Here is a 22,008-nt window from a genome sequence, read left to right as displayed (position 1 = left end):
CCATAATTTTTTTTTTTGTCTTTTTGCTATTTCTTGGGCCACTCCCGCAGCATATGGAGATTCCCGGGCTAGGGGTCTAACCAGAACTGTAGCCACCGGCCTACACCACAACTCACAGCAACGCCGGATCGTCAACCCACTGAGCAAGGGCAGGGACCGAACCTGCAACCTCATGGTTCCTAGTCGGATTCGTTAACCACTGCACCATGACGGGAACTCCGGAACCATAATTTTTTTAAAGATTTTTATTTTTTCTATTATAGTTGACTTACAGTGTTCTCTCAATTTCTGCTATACAGCAAAGTCATGTATACATATATATATTCTTTTTCTCACATTATCTTTCATCATGCGCCATCACAAGTGACTATAGTTCCCTGTGCTGTATAGCAGAAGCTCATTGCTTATCCACTCCAATTACAATAGTTTACATCTATTAACCCCACAGTCCCAGTTCATCCTACTTCCTCCCCACCCCCTTGGCAATCACAAGTCTGTTCCCCAAGTCCAAGTTTCTTTTCTGTGGAAAGGTTCATTTGTGCCATATATTGGGTTCCAGGTGTAAGTGATATCATATGACATTGGTCTTTCTCCTTCTGACTTACTTCACTTAGGATGAGTCTCTAGTTGCATCCCTGTTGCTGCAAATGGCATTATTTTTCCTTTTTTATGGCTAAGTAGTATTCCATTGTGTTTATTTACCACATCTTCTTAATCCATTCATCTGTCCATGGACATTTAGCTTGTTTCCATGTCTTGGCTATTGTGAATAGTGCTGCAACGAACATACATGTGCATATATCTTTTTCAGTGAGAGTTTTGTCCAGATATATGCCTAAGAGTGGGATTGCTGGGTCATTTGGTAGTTTTACATTTAGTTCTCTGAGGGACCTCCTCACTGTTTTCCACAGTGGTTGAATCAACTTACATTCCCACCAACAGTGTAGGAGGGTTCCCTTTTTTCCACACCCTCTCCAGCTTTTGTTATTTGTTGACGTGTTAATGACGGCCATTCTGACAGGTGTGAGGTGATACCTGAGAGTAGTTTTGATTTATATTTCTCTAATAATTTATGACATTGAACATTTTTTCATGTTGGCCGTCTGTATATCTTTGGAGAAATGTCTCTTCAGATCTTTTGCCCATTTTTCAGTTGGGTTGTTGGTTTTTTGCTGTTGAGTTGTGTAAGTTGTTTATATATTTTACAGGTTAAGCCCTTGTCAGTTGCATCATTTGAAACTTTGTCCCATTCTGTAGGTTGTCATTTTTTTTTTTATGGTTTCCTTTGCTGTGCAAAAGTTTGTCAGTTTGATTAGTCCCATTGGTTTATTTTTGCTTTTATTTCTGTTGCTTTGGGAGACTGACCTGAGAAAACATTTGTAAGGTTGATGTCAGAGAATGTTTTGCCTGTGTTTCTCTTCTAGGAGTTTGATGGTGTCTTATCTTACATTTAAGTCTTTAAGCCATTTTGAGTTTATTTTTGTGCATGGTGTGAGGGTGTGTTCTAGTTTCATTGATTTGTGTGCAGCTGTCCAGGTTTCCCAGCACCACTTGCTGAAGAGACTTTTTCCCATTTTATATTCTTGCCTCCTTTGTTGAAGATTAATTGACCAAAGGTGTCTGGGTTTTTTCCGGGTTCTCCATTCTGTTCCATTGGTCGGTAGTTCTGTTTTGATACCAGTACCACACTGTTTTGATGACTGTGACTTTGTAATATTGTCTAAAAGTCTGGGAGTGTTATGCCTCCTGCTTGGTTTTTGTTCCTCAGGTTTGCTTTGGCAATTCTGGATCTTTTATGGTTCCATATACATTTTTGGATTGTTTGTTCTAGTTCTGTGGAAAATGTCCTGGGTAATTTGATAGGGATTGCATTGAATCTGTAGACTGCTTTGGGTAGTACGTCCATTTTTATGATATTAATTCTTCCAACACAGAAGCGTGGAATATCTTTCCATTTCTTTGCATCCACTTTAATTTCCTTGATTAATGTTTTATAGTTCTCAGCATATATGTCTTTCACTTCCTGGGTCAGGTTTATTCCCAGGTATTTAATTTTGGGGGGTGAGATTTTAAAAGGTATTATATTTTTCAAATTTGGAAGTTCCATCTGCATCTTTTAAAAATCTTCCATATCTCTGTTTAACATGTTTACATTTTTCTCTACCTTCTTAAACTTACAGAATATATTTATAGCTGTCATCCTGTCTACTAATTTGATCTCCTGGGTCATTTCTGGATCCGCTTCTGTGAATTGGGCTTTTTCTGTGGTAAGTGCCCATATTTTCCTATCTCTTTGCCTGGCAATTTTTGATTAGATGCTGGACATTTTGTATTTTACATTGCATTTTACGCAATTAATTTACATCAATCTTACATTTGGTATTTTACATTGGATTTTATGATACGCCTCTGATATTGTTGGGTTTTGTTCTGATGCAGTCTAGGTATTTGGAATCAATTTGATTCTTTCAAGGCTGACTTTTAAGCCTTTTGAGGGTAGGGCCAGGGCAGACTTTAGTGGAGGGCTCTCCAGCCTATTGCCTAGGCAACACTTCTCCGAGAATGATCCTTGATGCCCTGTGTATTTGTTGATTTTCCACTCCAGCTGGTGGGAGTTATTCTCACCCTGCGTGAACTCCAGGGGTTGCTCTGCTTACTTCTGGTGGTTCTTTCTCCAGCCTCTGGTGGTTGCTTACAGGTACAGGCACAGACAGACCAATACTCAGTCAAAGACTTAAGGGACCCTTCTTCAAATCCCCAGAATTCCTCTCTCTCTATGCAGCTCCTCCCTCTTCAAATTGTCTTCCCTGTGGATCCTAGTTGCCTCGATTTCCCTAAACTCCCACTCTGTCTCCGCAACGCAGTGAGACTCAGAGACTCTGTGGGGATGCTGCCTCTTGTGCTGTGCTCTGGAGACTCCAGACCGAGAGCAGGAGCACTTAGAGAAAACCTTCAATTTTCCCTCCTAAGTGGGGCAAAACCCAGTTCTCCACCTCCCTCTTTGCTCTCTTCCCATGAACCTGTCACCTTTACTACTCACGGGAAACACGCAACACAAACATGGCCCTTCGGATGTTCCTGGTCACCAAATATGTGGAGGGTTTTCCTGACATCAGGTGATGCCGTGACAGCAGGTTAGTGTCCTGCAGTGTAATGCCATTCTGACACTGGCTACCCGGAGGTCCCGCAGGACCTCACGGTCTACCATCAGGTCCCGCAGGTCAAGGGCTCATCAGTCCCACAAGACCTTCCTCATCCCATTTCAGATACCAGTCTTGGAGTTCCCATCGTGGCGCAGTGGTTCACGAATCCGACTAGGAACCATGAGGTTGCGGGTTCAATCCCTGGCCTTGCACAGTGGGTGAAGGATCCAGCATTGCCGTGAGCTATGGTGTATGTCACAGATGTGGCTCGGATCCCGAGTTGCTGTGGCTGTGGTGTAGGCCGGCAGTTGAAGCTCTGATTCGACCTCTAGCCTGGGAACCTCCATATGCCACAGATGTGGCCCTGAAAAGACGAAACAAACAAAAAACTAAAAAAAAAAAGAAAAAATCCCCAAACCCTTAAGGGATTCTGGGTCTATTTATTTCCCTTTTTATCTTCTGGATGCTCTTAAATATCTTTAAAGATATAGCCCGAATCAAACCCCAATCACTTCCATGCTTGAATTAATTCCAGGAGAATGTCTCGGGAATCTAAGACTTACCGACTGCTGCTGTTCCTTTTTCTGGGCCATGGAGCGGCAAGTCACAGAGCCTCAGAGTCCCGGCAGGGTAAGTCCCAAGGGAGGAACCATCTGTCCTGGTTTCCACACATCTTAGGGAATGGGGTAGGGTTAGATCAATTTAGGTACATGACTCCGTAAAGTGTTTCGGGGTATGTGGGTACCTGTGTGTGTGTACATATATACGTGTAGAATTTTCAGGATTATTCTAAAAGGGTTTTTCTTTTTTTTTTTTTTTTTTGTCTTTTTTGCAATTCATTGGGCTGCTCCCTCAGCATATGGAAGTTCCCAAGGTAGGGGTCTAATCGGAGACGTAGCTGCTGGCCTATACCAGAGCCCCAGCCACGCGAGATCCGAGCCGTGTCTGCAACCTACACCACAGCTCATGTCAACACCAGATCCTTTACCCACTGAGCGAGGCCAGGGATCGAACCCACAACCTCATGGTTCCTAGTCGGATGTGCTAACCACTGAGCCACAACAGGAACTCCTAAAAGGGTTTTTCAAACCAAGGTTTTCTCCCACTGGCATATAGGGATGTACATATCATTAAAATTCACTAAAAATTTCCTTCATGAGTGACCTTTAGGGGGCCCTCTTTTCTTAATCTGTGTTTGTGGTTTTGAAGGTCATTTGATTCAATTCTATTTATCCCGTTCAATGGCTTTGTTGCAGATTTGCATCCATTGCTGCAAAAAGTGGCGGTGAGTGGGCCGTTTTCTTTTAAACAATGTCCCCTTTGTTGGAGCCTCCGACTTTGACTTTCGGATGTTATCCTTGATGTGATCGCTTTGCCTTTTAGGAAGAAATAATCGATGGAAGCTACCTGAATGGTAAAGTCCCCTCCATCCTCGCTTGTTGCTTCTAAGAATTTCAAACAAAATGGGCCTATAATCTCTCTGGAATGATTCCTTTTTAAGTTGTCTTTTCATTTTGTTTCCATTGTAGCACTGCTGGATCTCATACAGTTTCAAAGGTAACCTACCCTAATGGGGAGGGGAAGGGATGGAATAGATTTTTAATAAAAATTCTTGTTTTTCTGTTTTTTGTTTTTGTCTTTTAGGGCCTCACCTGCGGCATGTGGAGGTTCCCAGGCTAGGGGTCGAATGGGAGCCACAGCTGCCAGCCTACACCACAGCCACAGCAATGCCAGATCCAAGCCACGTCTGTGACCCACACCACAGCTCACGGTGACACCAGATCCTTAACCCACTGAGTGAGGCCAGGAATCGAACCTACATCCTCATGCATGCTAGTCATATTCATTTTTTCTGAGCCATGAGGGGAACTCCTTTAATAAAAATTCTTAATGGAAGTCTCTCTCTCTCTCTTTAAAAGATAAATGTTGTTTTATTTTATTTGAATTTTTTTTATGGCTGCACCTGTGGCATATGGACGTTCCCAGACTAGGGGTCAAATCAGAGCTGCAGCTACCGGCCTACACCACAGCCACAGCAATACAGGATCCGAGCTACATCTGCAACCTACACTGCGGTTTGTGGCCACTCCAGATCCTTAATCCACGGAGCGAAGCCAGGGATTGAACCCATATCCTCACGGACACTGTATGGGGTTCTTAACCCGCTGAGCCACCATGGGAGCCCTTTAATGGAAGTCTCTTAATTTTAAAGAGTCATATGTACTCATTATGGAAAATATCACCCAAGGCACAAGTCTTTTAAAATAAATACTTTTGTTCTACAAAATATTGGCCCCCTCTGCCCGAGCCCAACAGTTAACATTTACTGAGCTACGTTTACTTTGTAGCAGACACTGTTCTAACTTTTCTCTGCCTAGAAACACACGTAATTCTCACAAGCCTCCCTCCCCGACCCAGGTCGGTCCTATTATCCCATTGGACAGAATAATGAAACTGAGGCCGAAGGAGGTGAATTAAGGTCACAAAGCCAGGAAGTGGTAGAACTGGGGTGTGTACCCAACAGCCTGGTTCCAGGCTCACTGACATGATGCTTTCACTGTAATTTTATATACTGCATACAGGCTGGTGTTAGATACCAGGGATATGGGGCAGGGCGCTCGACAGTGTTGTGGAAAGACAAATATTAACAGATAATTCTCACATAACAGTGGAGGTCTCGTCGTAGCTCAGTGGTTAACGAACATGACTAGTATCCATGAGGACACGGGTTTGATCCCTGGCCTTGCTCAGTGGGTTAAGGATCCCGAGTTGCTGTGGCTGTGGTGTCGGCCTTCAGCTACAGCTCCGATTTGACCCCTAGCCTGGGAACGTCCATATGCCGTGGGTGTGCCCCTAAATAGACAAAGGCAAAAAAAAATGATAATAACATAACAAGTATTGTGAAGGAGAAATAGGAGCCTTGGGGCCCCATGACAGGAGCATTCAATTATATTAAAGTGAGAGATTCCCATAAACGTGCTTCTCCTTAGGTAACCAGTTGGTAGTTTGAATATGTTCTTTCCGGCTAAAATTTTTTTCTTTTTACAGCGGCGCCTGTAGCATATGGGAGTTCTTTGCCTAGGGATCGAATTGGAGCTGCAGCTGCAGGTCTATAGCACAGCCACAGCAACAACACTGGATCTGAGCCACATCTGCTAAGTACACCACAGCTTGTGGCAACACTGAGTACTTAACCCACTAAGCAAGGCTAGGGATTGAGCCTGCTTCCTCGTGGACCCTATGTTGGGTTCTTAACCCACTGAATTAATGGAAACTCCCCAGGCTAAAATTTTTATCTATCTGTCTGTCTGTCTATCTATCATAAAAAATGGGATTATAAAAGGCCTTCTAATTTAAGGCAAGAAGATTTATCCACTGCCAATGACTCCATCACAGCTGGAAGGAAAAGTCCAACTTCTTCCTTTTTTTTTTTTTTTTTTTTTTTGTCTTTTTAGGGCCCAACCTGCGGCATATGGAGGTTCCCAGGCTAGGGGTCAAATTGGAGCTGTAGCTGCCTGCCTATACCACAGTCACAGCGATGCCAGATCCATGATGTGTCTGTGACCTGCACCAGAGCTGACAGCAAAGTCAGATCCTTAACCCACAGATCAAGGCCAGGGATCGAACCTTCATCCTCAATGAGGATGCTAGTCAGATTCATTTGCACCGAGCCAAGATGGGAACTCCCTTCCTTTTCTTCTTGGTGAATGGTAATCCATTGAACAGATATACCAACCATTTAATCTTTCACCTGTTCTTGGACATTTGAGCTGTTTCCAATTTCCATTTTTCAGCTGCTATGAATGAAAATGTGCATTTTCTATGTGTTGGGTACTGTTCAAAGCACTTTACATGTGTGGACAAATTTAATTCTCACATTTGTTAGCTGCATTTCATAGAAAAGGGAAACAGAGGCACAGGACAATTCGATAAATGGACCCAGGGTTCAAATCCAGATTTTAAGCCTATATTCTTTACTGTGGAAGCCTTTCACAGTACATACAACATCTATTTTATTTTTATTATTTTATTTTTATTTTTATGGCCACACCTGTGGCATATGGAAGTTCCCAGGCTAGGGATTGAATCAGAGCTGCAGCTGAGGCCGATGGCATAGCCACAGCAACATCAGATACAGGCTGCAACTGCCACCTGCAGCTTATGGCAACACCAGATCCTTAACCCTCTGAGCAAGGCCAGGGATTGAACCTGCATCCTCACAGAGACAATGTCAGGTGCTTAACCTGTTGGGCCACAACAGGGGCTCCCTATTTTTTTTTGTTAAACTTAATATCATCAGGTTATCTTTCTAAGTCAGTCTGTTTGGATTTTTTTTTTTTTTCTTATTGTCTTTCTAGGGATGCACCTGCAGCATATGGAGGTTCCCAGGCTAGGGGTCCAATCGGAGCTGTAGCCGCTGGCTTACACCACAGCCACAGCAACACTGGATCCAAGCCGCATCTGCAACCACAGCTCACAGCAACACCGGATCCTTAACCCACTGAGCAAGGCCAGGGATCGAACCTGCAACCTCACGGTTCCTAGTCGGATTCGTTTCCACTGGGCCACAACGGGAACTCCTGGATTCTAGTTAATCTGAGTGGGTTGTTATGGGACTTAGAACATAGCACGCAGCTCTGAAATCCATCATTGTCTTTGAGAGATTGGTATCCAGAGGATTCTTAGAATTGGAAAGTCCCCCACACTCTCTCAAGGTAACACATCTCCTACCTCCAAGCACCCAGTTCCTAGCATCCTGGGCCCATTCCCACTATTTTCCCCAAACGGTGGTCCCCTGAGCCTTCAGCAGGTAGGGGAACTACTCATCCTGGGGAATCTGTCGTGCCAACCTACTCTTGTCTGTCTCCGACTGAAGCTCCCACGTGTGGACGGCAGACCTGTCTCACAGAGTTCTGGATTATCTGAATTCGCGGAATGTTGCCTTCACCATCCCCAGCCTGCAGGTGTGTATCTGAGACCCATCCCTATGTTCCCCTCCCAGTGCTCAGGGATTGCAAACTCACGGCCCAGGTAAGCTGGAGAAGTGGGCAAGGGGAGAGCTGGTGAGAGACTCACACCAAGAGACCTGTTCTATCTAGCTGTTCTGGAAACAGGAAACAAGCTCTTTTGTCACACACCCCCCTGCCTTTTTTGTCTTTTTAGTCTTTTTAGGGCTGCACCCATAGCAGATGGAGGTTCCCAGGCTAGGGGTTGAATCAGAGCTGTAGCCGCTGCCTACACCACAGCTACAGCCATCCCAGATCCGAGCCATGTCTGGAACCTACACCACAGCTCACGGCAACGCCAGATCCTTAACCCACTGAGCGAGGCCAGGGATTGATCCTGCATCCTCACGGATACTCATCAGATTTGCTTCTGCTGAGCCACAATGGGAACTCCTCATTTTTCCACTTTTGATGGAGACATGGTGTATCAGCGTACAGGCTGAGCTGCTGTAACAAAGAGACCTTAGATTGCCGAAGCTCAAACAATTTCATTTATTTCTAGCCCATGTCCAGAGCCAGATGGGGACTCCAGAGAGGAGAGGTGGCTCTATTTACTTTAAAAGGCTAACAAGGGGACTGGGTTCCTTCTGCCTTGTTTCCTTTGTTGCCCATGTGGTTGAAATAGCACATCCATTCTCTAGCCCAGAGAGGGCGTTGTGGGAAAGAGGAAGTGAAGACTGAACAGCTTCTCTTTAAGGATGTGGCCAGAGCATGGCATTGGCTCACAGTCCGCAGTCACATCTTATTGCAAAGGAGTAAGATGAGAGGGTTTCCTGAGAGGCCACGTACCTGGCTAAAACTTGTTGATTCTGTTCTCAAAAGGAATTAAAAGAGAGCGGCTCTTGGGGTATAATTATCAGTCTCTCAATCATGGCGCCAAGAAACGTTTTTCTTCCCCTTTATCCTACAGTAGCACAAGCATGTACGCAGACGGCAAATGCTTTAGGGGGCAATAGGGCATGGTGGGGACTGTGGCAAACTGGCTGGCACATGCCTCTTCAGCACGCTCAGTAGCCCAGGGTGCTATTTTGTGCCTTTGCCCATACACTGTGAATAGCATGGAAAATTGAGAGACTGTTCTTTCAGACCTCAACGACTATTATCTGATTCAGCAAAGTCGTCAGTGAAGTTAGGACATCGATGGGTGAGGACCCGACTGCTGTCTTGGCTGTTTCAGTTTTCACTTGCTTTATTTTTATTTTGCTTTTTAGGGCGACACCTGCAGCATATGGAGGTTGCCAGGCTAGGGGTCCAACCTGAGCTATAGACGCCAGCCTACACCACAGCCACAGCAATGCGGGATCCAAGCTGCGTCTGTGACCTACACCACAGCTCATGGCAACACCGGATCCTTAACCCACTGAGTGAGGCCAGGGATCAAACCCACAACCTCATGGTTGCTGGTCGGGTGTGCTAACCACTGAGCCATGACGGGAACTCCAGTTTTCACTTACTTTAGAATGAAGATGAAAGTGTCAACCAACCTTCGCATAAGAGTGACATTCAGAGGCCTGGTTATTAGCCATTTACCAAGATACCCCCTCGCCAGAGGTGGCTGGTGGCCTCGTGCCATCTATTGTCTTCATTTTGTTCAACAGTCTGTGTCATCTCTAGGGAAGGGCTACCTGCCCCTTCTCTCTAGCCATGGGGTTTTTCATGAAATGTGTCTGTTTTAAGCGGATTAGGAGATCTGCGGCCTCTCCTCCATTTGTGTATTTGTTTATTCATTCAGTACCACTTATTCAGCCTCTCTTCTCTGCCAGGCACCCTTCGAGACAGTGGAGACTCAGGAGAACAGGGCAGTCGCATCATGACCCAGAGGGCCCTTCATTCTAGAGGGAGAGACATTGGGCAAACAGTTGTTCAACTCATTCAGGACAGAAATAACAGCCAGCCCTTATTCACCCCCTGCTGTGTGCCAGGCACCCCTGAGAACCCTTTTTATTCTCATTTACTCCTCATGATTTAGGATTAATCCTTCCTGACAGACTAAGCTTGACTATTGTCCCTCCCTTTTAGCTGAGAAAACTGAAGCCCAGAGATAGTGTTGCCCATTTATCAAAGAAAAATACAGGAGTCCCGGCGTTCCTGTTGTGGCTCCGTGGTTAATGAACCTGACTAATACCCATGAGGACCTGGGTTTGATCCCTGGCCCCGCTCAGGGGATTAAGGATCTGGATCTGGCATTGCTGTGAATTGTGGTGTAAGTCTCAGATATGGCTTGGATCCGGCGTGGCTGTGGCTGTGGTGTAGGCCAACAGCTGTAGCTCCAATTCTACTCCTAGCTTGGGAACCTTCCTATGCTGGGGGTATGGCCCTAAAAAGACAAAACCAACCAACCAACCAACAGGAATCTCAGTTAAAGTAGACTTGCGGATGAACAACGAATACATTTTTAGTATAAGTATATCCCCACAAAATTTGGGATATACTTATGCTAAAAAATTAATTCTTTGTTTATCTACAGTTTACATTTAACTGGGCATCCTGTATTTTATCTAGCAATCCTAGTTAAGAAACTTGCCTGAAGCTGCAGAGCTAGTAAGTGGCAAGGTGGGGACTTGCACAGGGGTTGCCTGGTTCCAGATCTCGCCTTTGCCTATGCTATCCTGCCATGCTGCCTTTCTAGAGCACTTCTCTTTAAGGAAGATTTAGAAAAGAATTCCTCATATAGCAGAGGAAATCTCTATCAAGAGAGGCTATTGGCCTCTTCTCCCCACCTGGGAGGAAATGCCAACGAGAGTTCATGGTACCTGAATTTGGCTTCTGGTTTGGTCTTGGGCATTGAGAGAGGTTTGAGCAGTGCCCATCTGGGTGTAATAAGCTTTCTTTTCTTTCTTTCTTTCTTTCTTTCTTTCTTTTTTTGTCTTTTTGCCTTTTCTTGGGCCGCTCCCACGGCATATGGAGGTTCCCAGGCTAGGGGTTGAATCAGAGCTGGAGTCACTGGCCTCCGCCAGAGCCACAGCAACGCAGGATCCTTAACCCACTGAGCAAGGCCAGGGATCGAACCTGCAACCTCATGGTTCCTAGTCGGATTCGTTAACCACTGCGCCACAATGGGAACTCCGTAATAAGCTTTCTGAGTAGAGGCCAGCTGCTCTGGACTTGAAACCTTGGTCACCTGCAGGGACCAGGCAGGCCTTGGGAAAATGAGCTTCCTGGAGAGGGGTAAGCAGGAAAGGTAATCACAGTGAAAGGCTGCCCCAGGCCTGGTGATTGTTGCGAAGAAGGGGGTGTGTGCCCAGCATTGCCACATCTTTGTGTTTTCCAAGAGAAGTTGAAAATCTGGATTTTTGGAATCCCCTGAATTTTCAATGTTGGCAATTCATAGCAAATTTTATTTTTATTTTTATTTTTTTTTATTTTTAGGGCTGCACCTGCAGCATATGGAGGTTCCCAGGCTAGGGGTCAAATTAGAGCTGCAGGTGCTGGCCGCAGCCACAGTCACAGCAACTCAGCCGGTGACCTACACCACAGCTCACGGCAACGCAGGATCCTTAACCCACCAAATGAGGCCAGGGATCGAACCTGTGTCCTCATAGATACTAGTCGGGTTTGATACTGAGCCACAACAGGGAACTCCAGTTCATGACAAATTTTGGAGTAAACTTAGCAAGGATGGGTGCCGGCTTCCAGCCTGTGGTCTCTGTGGGGAGTTGGGTGGCTTGGCTGGGTTGCTGGCCGTGGTGCTGACCTTGTCCTTTTTTCACGGACTCTCCACACTCTTGCCTCCAGGCAGCCATGGAAAACCACCTGGAGCAGCGTCTGTACCAGCCCCAGAAGCTTCTGGAGGACCTGAGGGGAACAGATGCTCTGCAATTCCACACAGCCATGCGATGTCTCTTAGAGGACAAGAAGGAGTGCTTGGTGAGGTGTTCGTGGCACGCCTGGAGCAGGGGGGTCCAGGGCCAGTTGGTGTTTGTCCAGCTGAATGGAATTGAGCCACACTAAGGCCTGAGCCCTTCTGTATCTCTTCCTCCTCCCTCTGCAAACTCCCTGGGAGTTTTGGGACCTGGGTTTTCCCTCTTTCTCCAAAGTTCAAGTGAAAAGCCTTATGATTCATTGTCGTCGTCTCCTTCGTCTTCTTCTTCTTCGTCTCCTCCTCCTCCTTCTGTCTTTTTAGGGTTGCACCCTCGGCATATGGAAGTTCCCAGGCTAAGGGTGGATTTGGAGCTGCAGCTGCCAGCCAACGCCACAGCCACAGCAATGCCAGATCTGAGCTGTCTGTGACCTACACCACAGCTCAAGGCAATGCCAGATTCTTAACCCACTGATCAAGGCCAGGGATTGAACCCACAACCTAATGGTTACTAGTCGGGTTCATTACCATGATGCCACCACGGAAACTCCTGATTCACATTCTTATGGATACTAAGAAATGAGGGATACTGAGCAGCTCCAATAAGTTTTGCTCGATAAACATCCATGAATGATTACTATGCCCTGGGGGAACCGGATTCAGAGATAAAAGACTGTCTCTGGCCTCAAGGAGCTTATGATCTAGAGGACAAAAACCAGAAACGTGATTTCCAAGACATGAGATTGATCACATAAGAGCAAAGCAAGGCCTCTGAGACTTAGAGAATCCTTGGGAATCAGAAAGATGAAGTTTAGGAGTTCTTGTCCTGGTGCAGCAGAAATGAATCCGACTAGGAACCATGAGGTTGTGGGTTTGATCCCTGGCCTTGCTCAGTGGGTTGAGGACTCAGCATTGCCGTGAGCTGTGGTGTAGGTCGCAGATGCGGCTGGGATCTGGCGTTGCTGTGGCTGTGGTGTGGGCTGGCAGCTGTGGCTCTGATTGGAGCCCTAGCCTGGGAACCTTCATATGCCTCAGGTGCAGCTCCAAAAAAAAAAAAAAAAGATGAAGTTTAGAGATAGGTTAGTGTGGAAGAGTGTTTTCCAAAGGGAAATGAACTATTTAAATATTTTAATAATCATAGATTAATTAATTAGTTAATTTTGTCTTTTTAGTGCTGCACCTATGGCATTTGAAGTTCCCAGGCTGGGGGCAAATTGGAGATACAGCTGCCGGCCTGCACCACAGCCACAGCAACTTGGCATCTAAGCTGTGTCTGCAACCTACACCACAGCTCACGGCAATGCCAGATCCTTCACCCACTGAAGGAGGCCAGAGATCGAACCCACAACCTCACGGTTCCTAGTTGGATTCGTTAACCACTGCGTCACGACGGGAACCCCCCAGATTTATTTTAACATGATATTAAAATATACATCAACACTGTGAATTTGGTGGAGATGTAATGTTTTCTTTTGAAATGAATTCAACTTTTAAAGAGTCCGCTTAACGTAAAAATGTGAACCAAATGATAGGAAAGGCAGGGCAAAGATATGGCACAAATGCGGATGGTGGTTTATGGAAATGACATTGATTAATGTTTATTGAGGGCCTGCCATGCATCGGATATTATTCTGGGGGAATGACCCCCAAACCATTTCTGTACAGGGCCTGGCGGTAAATATTTCAGGCTTTGCGGGCCGTATAATCTTTGTCACAGCTACTCAACTGTCGCTTGTAGCATCAAAGCAGCTGGAGATGGCAGGTTAATGAATGGATGTGATGTGTTCCGATAAAACTTTACTGACTCACATGGACCATGGCCCAGATTTACCAACACTGTTCTAAGGGTTTAACAACCCTGGACCTGTTGAATTGTCTCCCGGACCTTCTGAAATAAGGATAATTAGAATCTTACCATTTCAGAATTCAGATGAGGAAACAAATGGGCTTGGAGAGGCCAAGTCAGTCACCTCAGGTTATAAGCAAATCAAAGGTGGGAACCTGGGCTCTTGACTCCAGCTGTGAGCCCTCAGGGCATCTGGGGAAGCCCGGGGGCTCCTTCTCAGAGTATTGTGTTAAAATCTATAAAAGGAAACATGTAGGAAGCTGATTCTCTTGAAAGAAGTGTATCGAAACACATAAAGTTGGGGTCTGGTAAATGATGAGCTTTTTTAACACAGTAACAAGATTTAGTGGCAGGTCCAATAGCCTCTCTAAGGAAGTTTTGAGTGTCAGCCCATATTCTAGACATTTGCAACAATGGTAGCGTCTTAGGAAACTGTGTGTGATTTCTAGTGGTAGCACATCAAATATTCTGCCGCTTCCTCGCTGACTTGTTGCCTACATCCTTCCCCGAAAGAGATGCTGGGGGTCAGTTCCAGGGCAGTTAAAATGAGGATGTGGCTTCTAGTAGTCGGTCACAGATGGCCCAATACCATCTGCAAACCCCTGCCTAAGGACCCTAAGTTATGCTTTTAGCCACTGCACTCTTTGGCCCCTACCGTGAGTGACTGAAGTTAGGAAGCACATGGTCGTGGCTAGGGTGTGAGCTTGGACTCAGAGTATTTGTGTCGGATCCCAGCTCCAGGCAGGTTTGAGCAGGTTGCCTAATCTCTCTTTTGTTCCCAGCACCTGTGATATTGAGGAATTACAGCCTTTGTTTGCTGAGGGTTCCCTGGGTACCCAGTACTCTGCATTCATAACTTCATTCAATTTTTTTTTTTTTTTTTTTTTTTTTGCTTTTTAGGGTGGTCTGTACCTGTGGCATATGGAGCTTCCCAGGCTAGGTGTTGAATCAGAGCTGTAGCTGCCGGTCTACATCACAGCCATGGCAACTGGGGATCTGAGCCACATCTGTGACCTACACCGCAGCTCACGGAAGCACTGGATCCCTAACCCACTGAGCGAGGCCAGGGATCGAACCTGCAGCCTGATGGGTACTAGTTGGGCTTGTTACCACTGAGCTGCAAAGGGAACTCCTCATTACTTCATTCAGTTCTTATGTACATCTAAGAAGTAGGCACTGATTTTATCTTCATTCAAGAGGGAGAAACTGAGACGTAAAAAAATTAAATGATTTGCTCAAGAAGACACACGTAGAAGCGGAGAGACTGGAGTTTGAACCTAGGAATGTCTGACCCTTAGACCCATGGGGCTTAACCTGTAGGAGGTGATGTGTGTTCTTGCCATGCCTGGCACAGTGGCTGTGCTACTGTATGGTCCATACTCAGTAAATTGTGACTGTTCTCTTTGGAGGAGGTGAAGGACAGAGTCATGTCCCATCAGATTGTGCCTAAACCCTGTCTGCATTCCTGGGGTTTGTGGTTCAAAGGATTCATTCATTCATTCATTCATTCTTCATCCCAACGGGCTCTTTCTCAATGTCTTCTAGGTACCAGACACCCCTCTAGACATAAGACTTGGGCCTCAGTACTTTCCTGGCTCATCCCCAGCCACACACTAGAGTCAGTTGCCAGGGCTCCGCCAGAGACCAGGAAAATCAGACTCTATATGGTGGGGCTGGGAATCACCCCCTCCCCCCAGTGATTTTAATGTGCAGCCAAGGTTGAGATCCATTGGCTTGGAGGAAAGACAGCATCTCTAAGGCATCATGAAGTTTGGTTCAGGATGCTTTTGAGGGAGTTCCCATTGTGGCTTAGCTGGTTGAGAACCCAACTAGTATCCATGAGGACACATGTTCAATTCCTGACCTCTCTCAGTGGGCTGAGGATACAGTGTTGCCGTGAGCTATGGTGTAAGTGACAGACATGGCTCAGATCTGGTGTTGCTGTGGCTGTGGTGTAGCTCTGATTTGATTCGACCCCTAGCCTGGGGACTTCCGTGTAACACTGCAGGTGTGCCCTCCACCCCACAAAGATGCTTCTGGGAGCCCAGAGTGGAGGGAGATTTGATTTGACCAAAGTAGAAGGACATCAGAGAAGATTTCGCCACTTAAATGACAGCTGAGTGTGGCTTCAAAGGATGAGCTGGATTTCGCTGGGAGAAGGAGAGGAGGCGATTCCAGCTAGAGAGGGCAAGGGCCTAGAGTGTGACAGTCATGGAAAGTGACAAGGTGCTCGTGTGGATGGAGCCGGTGAAGGTCTTGACTTTGTTCTGTGGGTAATGGGAAGTTCTGGAAGGTTTGACGTAGCAGCATGGTATTTCATAGTGGTCCTGAATTTCACCATTGCTGCAAAGTGTGGTCCCTCCCGGGGCTTCCACATGGAGAGGCAACGCTCAAGGCAACCCTACGTTCTATCATTCGTTTAGGAGCTGGACGACGTCATTATTGACTTGAGAGAGATTCGGAAGCAAGCCTTGCAGAGCCCGGGCGTGAATCGCAGCCTGTTTCTCATCACGCTGGAGAGGTGTTTCCAGGTGTTGAATCCCCTGGAGTGTGTGGAGATCCTTGGCAGGGTGCTGAGAGGGTCCTCAGGCCACTTTCTGCAGCCGGACATCACAGAGAAGCTCCCCCGGGACCTGCGTGAAGATGCCTTCAAGAACCTGTGAGTGGAAAAAAAAAGAAAAAGCGAGTTCCTGCTGTGGCGCGGCAGAAATGAATCCATCTAGTATCCACGAGGATGCAGGTTCAATCCCTGCCCTCACTCAGTGGGTTAAGGATCTGGCGTTGCCGTGAGCTGTGGTGTGGGTTGCAGATGCAGTTAGGATCCTGCGTGGCTGTGGCTATGGCTGTGGCTGTGGTATAGGCCGGCAGCTGTAGCTCTGATTGGACCCCTAGCCTGGGAACCTCCATATGCCATGGATGTGGCCCTAAAAAGCAAAAAAAAAAAAAAAGAAAGAAAGAAAGAAAGGAAAGAACCTGTGAGTGCCTGGTCCAGAGGACTTTCCTAACAGTTGCAACCAGAGTCCTAGACCTGATTCTCATTGGTCCAGACTGGGTCATGTGCCCATTCTTGAGCCAATTACTGTAGCCAATGCATATCGGCTTAGATGTGGGTCCCAGTCCTGCCCAAACACGACCAGTCAAGAGTGGGAGAAATGCAACTCTCCTCACTGTTGGTGGGAAGGTAAATTGCTATAATCACTAGGAAAACAGTATGGAGGTTCCTCAGAAAACTAAAAATAGAACTACTATATGATCCAGCAATCCCACTCCTGGCCATATATCCAGACAAAACATTTATTTATTTATTTATTCTATTTCTAAAGAACTCACCTTATGAGGTTCCCACAGTAGGGGTGGAATTGGAGCTGTAGCTGCCAGCCTACACCACAGTCACAGGAACACCAGATCTGAGCCGCATCAGTAACCTACTCCATAGCTTGTGGCAATGCAGGATCCTTAACCCACTGCGCAGAGGCCAGGGTTCGAACCCCCATCCTCATGGATACTAGCCCGGTTCTTAACCCACTCAGCCACAACAAGAAATCAAAAAACCTATAATTTTAAAAGATACATGCACCCTTATGTTCACAGCAGCACTCTTCACAATAGCCAAGACATGGCAACACCCTACATGTCCATCAGTGGTTGAATGGATAGAGAAGATGTGGTACATATACACAATGGAATACGACTCAGCCATAGGATAGAACGAAATAATGCCATTTATAGCAACATGAATGCAACTATAGATTCTCATACTAAGTGAAATAAGAAAGAGAGAGACAAATGCCATATGATATCACTTATAGGTGGAATCTAAAATATGGCACAAATGAACCTGTCTATAAAACAGAAACAGACTCACAGACATAGAGAACAGACTTGTGGTTGCCAAGGCGGTGCAGGAAGGAGTGGGATAGACTGGGAGTTTGGGGTTAGTCGATGCAAACTATTACACTTTGAATGAATAAGCAGTGAGGTCATCCTGTACAGCACAGGGAACTATATACCCAGTCTCCTGGGACAGAACATGATGGAAAAGAGTATAAAAAAAGAAGGTGTATATATAGATACAGAACTGAGTCACTTTGCCGTATAGCAGAAATTGGTACCACACTGTAAATCAACTGTGCTTCAATAAAATAAAGCCTGAGAGATGTAATTTCCCCAAGAAAAACTGAATTTCAATTATGGCAGAGGGAAGATGGATGCGTGACCATCAACACTCATACCTGTCCAGCACAAAAACTTTATATCGACCCTGCATAAGAACTGGGATAAAGGTTATGAACCTCAAGGAGCAAAAGACAACAGAACAATAAAGATATAACAATGCCTGACTCCGGATTCTCAGTTCATGAGTGGGGCGTCCAGAGTGTGCCCCCATCTTCTGTTTCCTCATGGCCATTGTTAAATCTAACCTCTTCTTTTGCAGATAAAAAAAACTGAGGCCCCAAGAGGGGATGGCATCTCTGAGGTGAACCCCTGGGGCTTGACGTCATCTGAACTCCATCCAGGTCTCCTGAGCCCCAGTTTTGCCCTTTTACTGCCCTACCCTGCCATCCCCTTCTCCTCGTGGGATGATGCCATGAATACCATCCCCATTTTTCAGATGAGGCAACGGAGGCACAGAGAGATCGAATAACACAGCGCAGGGAATGATAGAGCCTGCATTTTTACAAATGGGCAAGCTTTCCCTTAAAAAAAATATGTACCTAGAGTTCCCTAGTGGCCTAGGGATTAAGGATTCAACATCACTGTTGTAGCTTAGCCTGGCCAAAAAAAAAAAAAAAAAAAAAAAAAAAGACATGTACCATTTTTTCAGAATTATATCTTTCTCCTGTCCTTCTCACTGACTCTGCTGTTATGAAAAAATCAACAACCCCAAAAAAGAAATAAGAGATGGAGAGAGACAGAAGAGAGAGAGAAGGAGAAAGAGGAAGAAAAAGGAGAAGGAGGCGGGAGAGGATAAAAAAGATACAGAAAAAAGATGTTCAGACGGATATAAGGGCAAGTTTGCCTAGTCACATGTGAAATGACTAAGAGAGGGGCAAGGATCAACTTTAAGCTTAGAAAAGGTTGGCAAGCTGGTTCTTTGGTGAATTGATTTTCAGTGGTGGTGGGTGGAGGTGAGGAAATTCTTCCAGAATGAGCAAGGATGAACCAGAGGCGTGCTCAGTGTCAAGTGCCTTGAAAGGTCAAGTGATATTTGAATCCAGTGGAACTCATGGGTATGGGGACAAGGAGGTCGTTCAAGACTTGGGCCACGGGAGTGGTGTGGCCATGGGGAAACCAGTGGCAGTAGCTTAAAAAATGACCAATGTAGGAGTTCCCATTGTGGCGCAGTGGTTAACAAATCTGAGTAGGAACCATGAAGTTGCGGGTTCAATCCCTGCCCTTGCTCAGTGGGTTAAGGATCCAGCGTTGCCATGAGCTATGGTGTAGGTCGAAGATGCGGCTCGGGTCCTGCATGGCTGTGGCTGTGGTGTAGGCCAGTGGCTACAGCTCTGATTCGACCCCTACTCTGGGAACCTCCATATGCTGAGGGAGTGGCCCTAGAAAAGGCAAAAAGACCAAAAAAAAGTGACCAGTGTACTTCTCACCCAGCAGAATGTCTATAATCCAAACGTCAGGCAATCGTGTTACCAAAGATGTGGAGGAATCAAACCCTCAGACACCACTGGTGAGCGTGGAAAACATTGCAGCTGCCTTGGAAATTGGTCCGGCCATTCCTCAAAGGCTAAGAATTGCCATATAACCCAGCCGTTCCACTCCTGGGTCTCTACCTAAGAGAAATGAAACATATGTCACTACATGAATGTTTATGGCAGCATTATTCGAAAAGACAAAACATAGAAAGTGTCCATCTGGGGTTCCTAGTTGCAAACTATTGCCTTTGGAATGGATTAGCAATGAGATCCTGCTGTGTAGCTCTGGGAACTATGTCTCGTCACTTATGATGGAGCAGGATAATGCGTGAAAAAAGAATGTGTACATGCATGTGTAACTGGGTCACCATGCTGTACAGGAGAAAAAAAATTGCATGGGGGAAATCACAATTAAAAAAATAAATTACAAAAAAGAAAGTGTCCATCAACTATTGAATAAACAAAAAGTGGTATATTCGTACAACGGAATAGAATTGGGTCATTAAAAAGGCAGATGCAGGAGTTCTCATCATGGCTCAGTGGCTAACAAACCCGGCTAGGAACCATGAAGTGGTGGGTTCGATCCTTGGCCTCGCTCAGTGGGTTAAGGATCCGGCGTTGCCCTGAGCTGTGGTGTAGGTCACAGAGGCGGCTCAGATCCTGAATTGCTGTGGCTGTGGGGTAGGCCAGTGGCTACAGCTCTGATTATACCCCTAGCCTGGGGACCTCCATATGCCACGGGCGTGGCCCTGAAAAGACAAAAAAACCAAAAAAAAAAAAAAAAAAAAGGCATCTGCACACTGAGGTATGTGGAATGATTGGCCAACGGGGACCTGCTGTATAGCACAGAGAACTCTACTAAATGTTCTGTGATCATCTATGTGGGAAAAGAATCTGAAAGAGAATGGTTTGTTTATGTATAACTGAATCGCTTTGCTGTACAGCAGAAATTATTGCTACCTTGTAAATCATCTATAATAAAACTTAAAAAAAGGAAAAAAGAAGTGAAGTACTGGAGTTCCCGTAGTGGTGCAGTGGAAACAAATCTGACTAGGAACCATGAGGTTGCGGGTTCGATCCCTGGCCTTGCTCAGTGGGTGAAGGATCTGGCATGGCTGTGAGCTGTGGTGTAGGTCGCAGATGCGGCTTAGATCTGGCGTTGCTGTGACTGTGGTGTAGACTGGTGGCTACAGCTCCGATTGGACCCCTAGCCTGGGAACCTCCATATGCTTCAGGTGTGGCCCTAAAAAAAAAAAGACCAAAAAAAAAAAAAAAAGTGAAGTACTGATACATGTTTCAACATGCATGAGCCTTGAAAATATCATGCCAAGCAAAAGAGGCCAGACACAAAGGTGACATGCTGTATGATTACATCTATTTGAAAGAACCAGAAGAAGCAAATCTAGAGACAGAAAGTAGATTAGTAGTTTCTAGGAGTTGGGGTGATTAGAAGTTCAGGGTGACAGTTGAAGGGTATGGGGTTTCTTTCTCTCTCTCTTTTTTTTTGGTTTTCTTTTTAGGGCCACACCTGTGGCATATATATGGAAGTTCCCAGGCTAAGGGTTGAATCAGAGCCGCATCTGCAATCTACGCCACTGCCACAGCAGTGCATCTGTGACCTGCACCTCAGATCATGGCAATGCCAGATCCTTAACCACTGAGCAAGGCCGGGGATGGAACCCACATTCTCATGGATACTAGTCGGGTTCGTAACCCACGACCACATCGGGAACTCCTGGGGCTTCCTTTTGAAGTATTTAAATGCCTCTAAAATTGTAATGGTTGCACAATTCTGAATATACTGAAAATTTCTGAATTGTACACTTTAAATGGGTGAATTGTATGGTATATGAATTATATCTGAATAAAACTGTTTAAAAAAAAAGCGACCAAGTGGTGAGCAAGTGGAGACCACTCTTCGGAAGGTATTTCACTGTGATAAGATGAGAAGAAAGGGGTAACGAGCTACAGAGAGCAAAGAAGTGGGAAGGGTTTTTATTTTAATTTTATTATTTTTTTGTCTTTTTAAGGCTGCACCTGAAGTACATGGAAGTTCCCACGCTAGGTGTCGAATCGGAGCTCTAGCTGCTGGCTATGCCACAGCCACAGCAATGCCGGAACCGAGCCGAGTCTGCAACCTATACTGCAGCTCACAGCAATGCCAGATCCTTAACCCACGGAGGGAGGCCAGGGATAGAACCCATGTCCTCGTGGATCCTAATCGGGTTCGTTACCGCTGAGTGCTGATGGGAGCTCCCAAGGGTTTTTAACCAAAGACGGCTTCCTGTCGATTTGCTCTTTCGACCCTGTCTCCAGGCAGCCTTCCTCTGTCTGTTCCTGCATTGACACCCATGTTTGTGTCATTTAGATCCGCGGTGTTCAGAGAGCTCTACGACCAGACCTCGGCCCAATCCCAGAGGGCACTCTACTCCTGGATGACGGGGATTTTGCAGACGTCCTCCAATGTCACTGGTGAGCCCAGGCTTTGCGGTGGGAACACTTTTTGGGGGGAGTCCAGCCTTGATCGCTGTAGATAGGAATTTGATCGCATTGTCACCGAGGGTTT

The 22,008-nt window shown here is 46.0% G+C and overlaps 1 protein-coding gene across 1 annotated transcript in view; it reads left to right on the top strand.

The window, feature by feature from the left end:
* Positions 1 to 22,008, top strand: part of OTOA (otoancorin) — a 92,733-nt gene that overhangs the window by 5,780 nt on the left and 64,945 nt on the right. Inside the window, 9 exon segments of the mRNA XM_021086477.1 lie at positions 2,181 to 2,267; positions 3,679 to 3,773; positions 4,400 to 4,428; positions 4,527 to 4,557; positions 4,673 to 4,700; positions 8,020 to 8,107; positions 11,885 to 12,016; positions 16,218 to 16,453; positions 21,811 to 21,914. Of these exon segments, the coding sequence (XP_020942136.1) occupies positions 3,683 to 3,773; positions 4,400 to 4,428; positions 4,527 to 4,557; positions 4,673 to 4,700; positions 8,020 to 8,107; positions 11,885 to 12,016; positions 16,218 to 16,453; positions 21,811 to 21,914 (739 nt within the window). The 5' untranslated portion in view covers positions 2,181 to 2,267; positions 3,679 to 3,682.

Source organism: Sus scrofa, chromosome 3 (assembly GCF_000003025.6).
Source record: "Sus scrofa isolate TJ Tabasco breed Duroc chromosome 3, Sscrofa11.1, whole genome shotgun sequence".
In the NCBI taxonomy this organism is placed as follows: domain Eukaryota; kingdom Metazoa; phylum Chordata; class Mammalia; order Artiodactyla; family Suidae; genus Sus; species Sus scrofa.
This window is presented reverse-complemented; position numbering and strand designations above follow the sequence as displayed.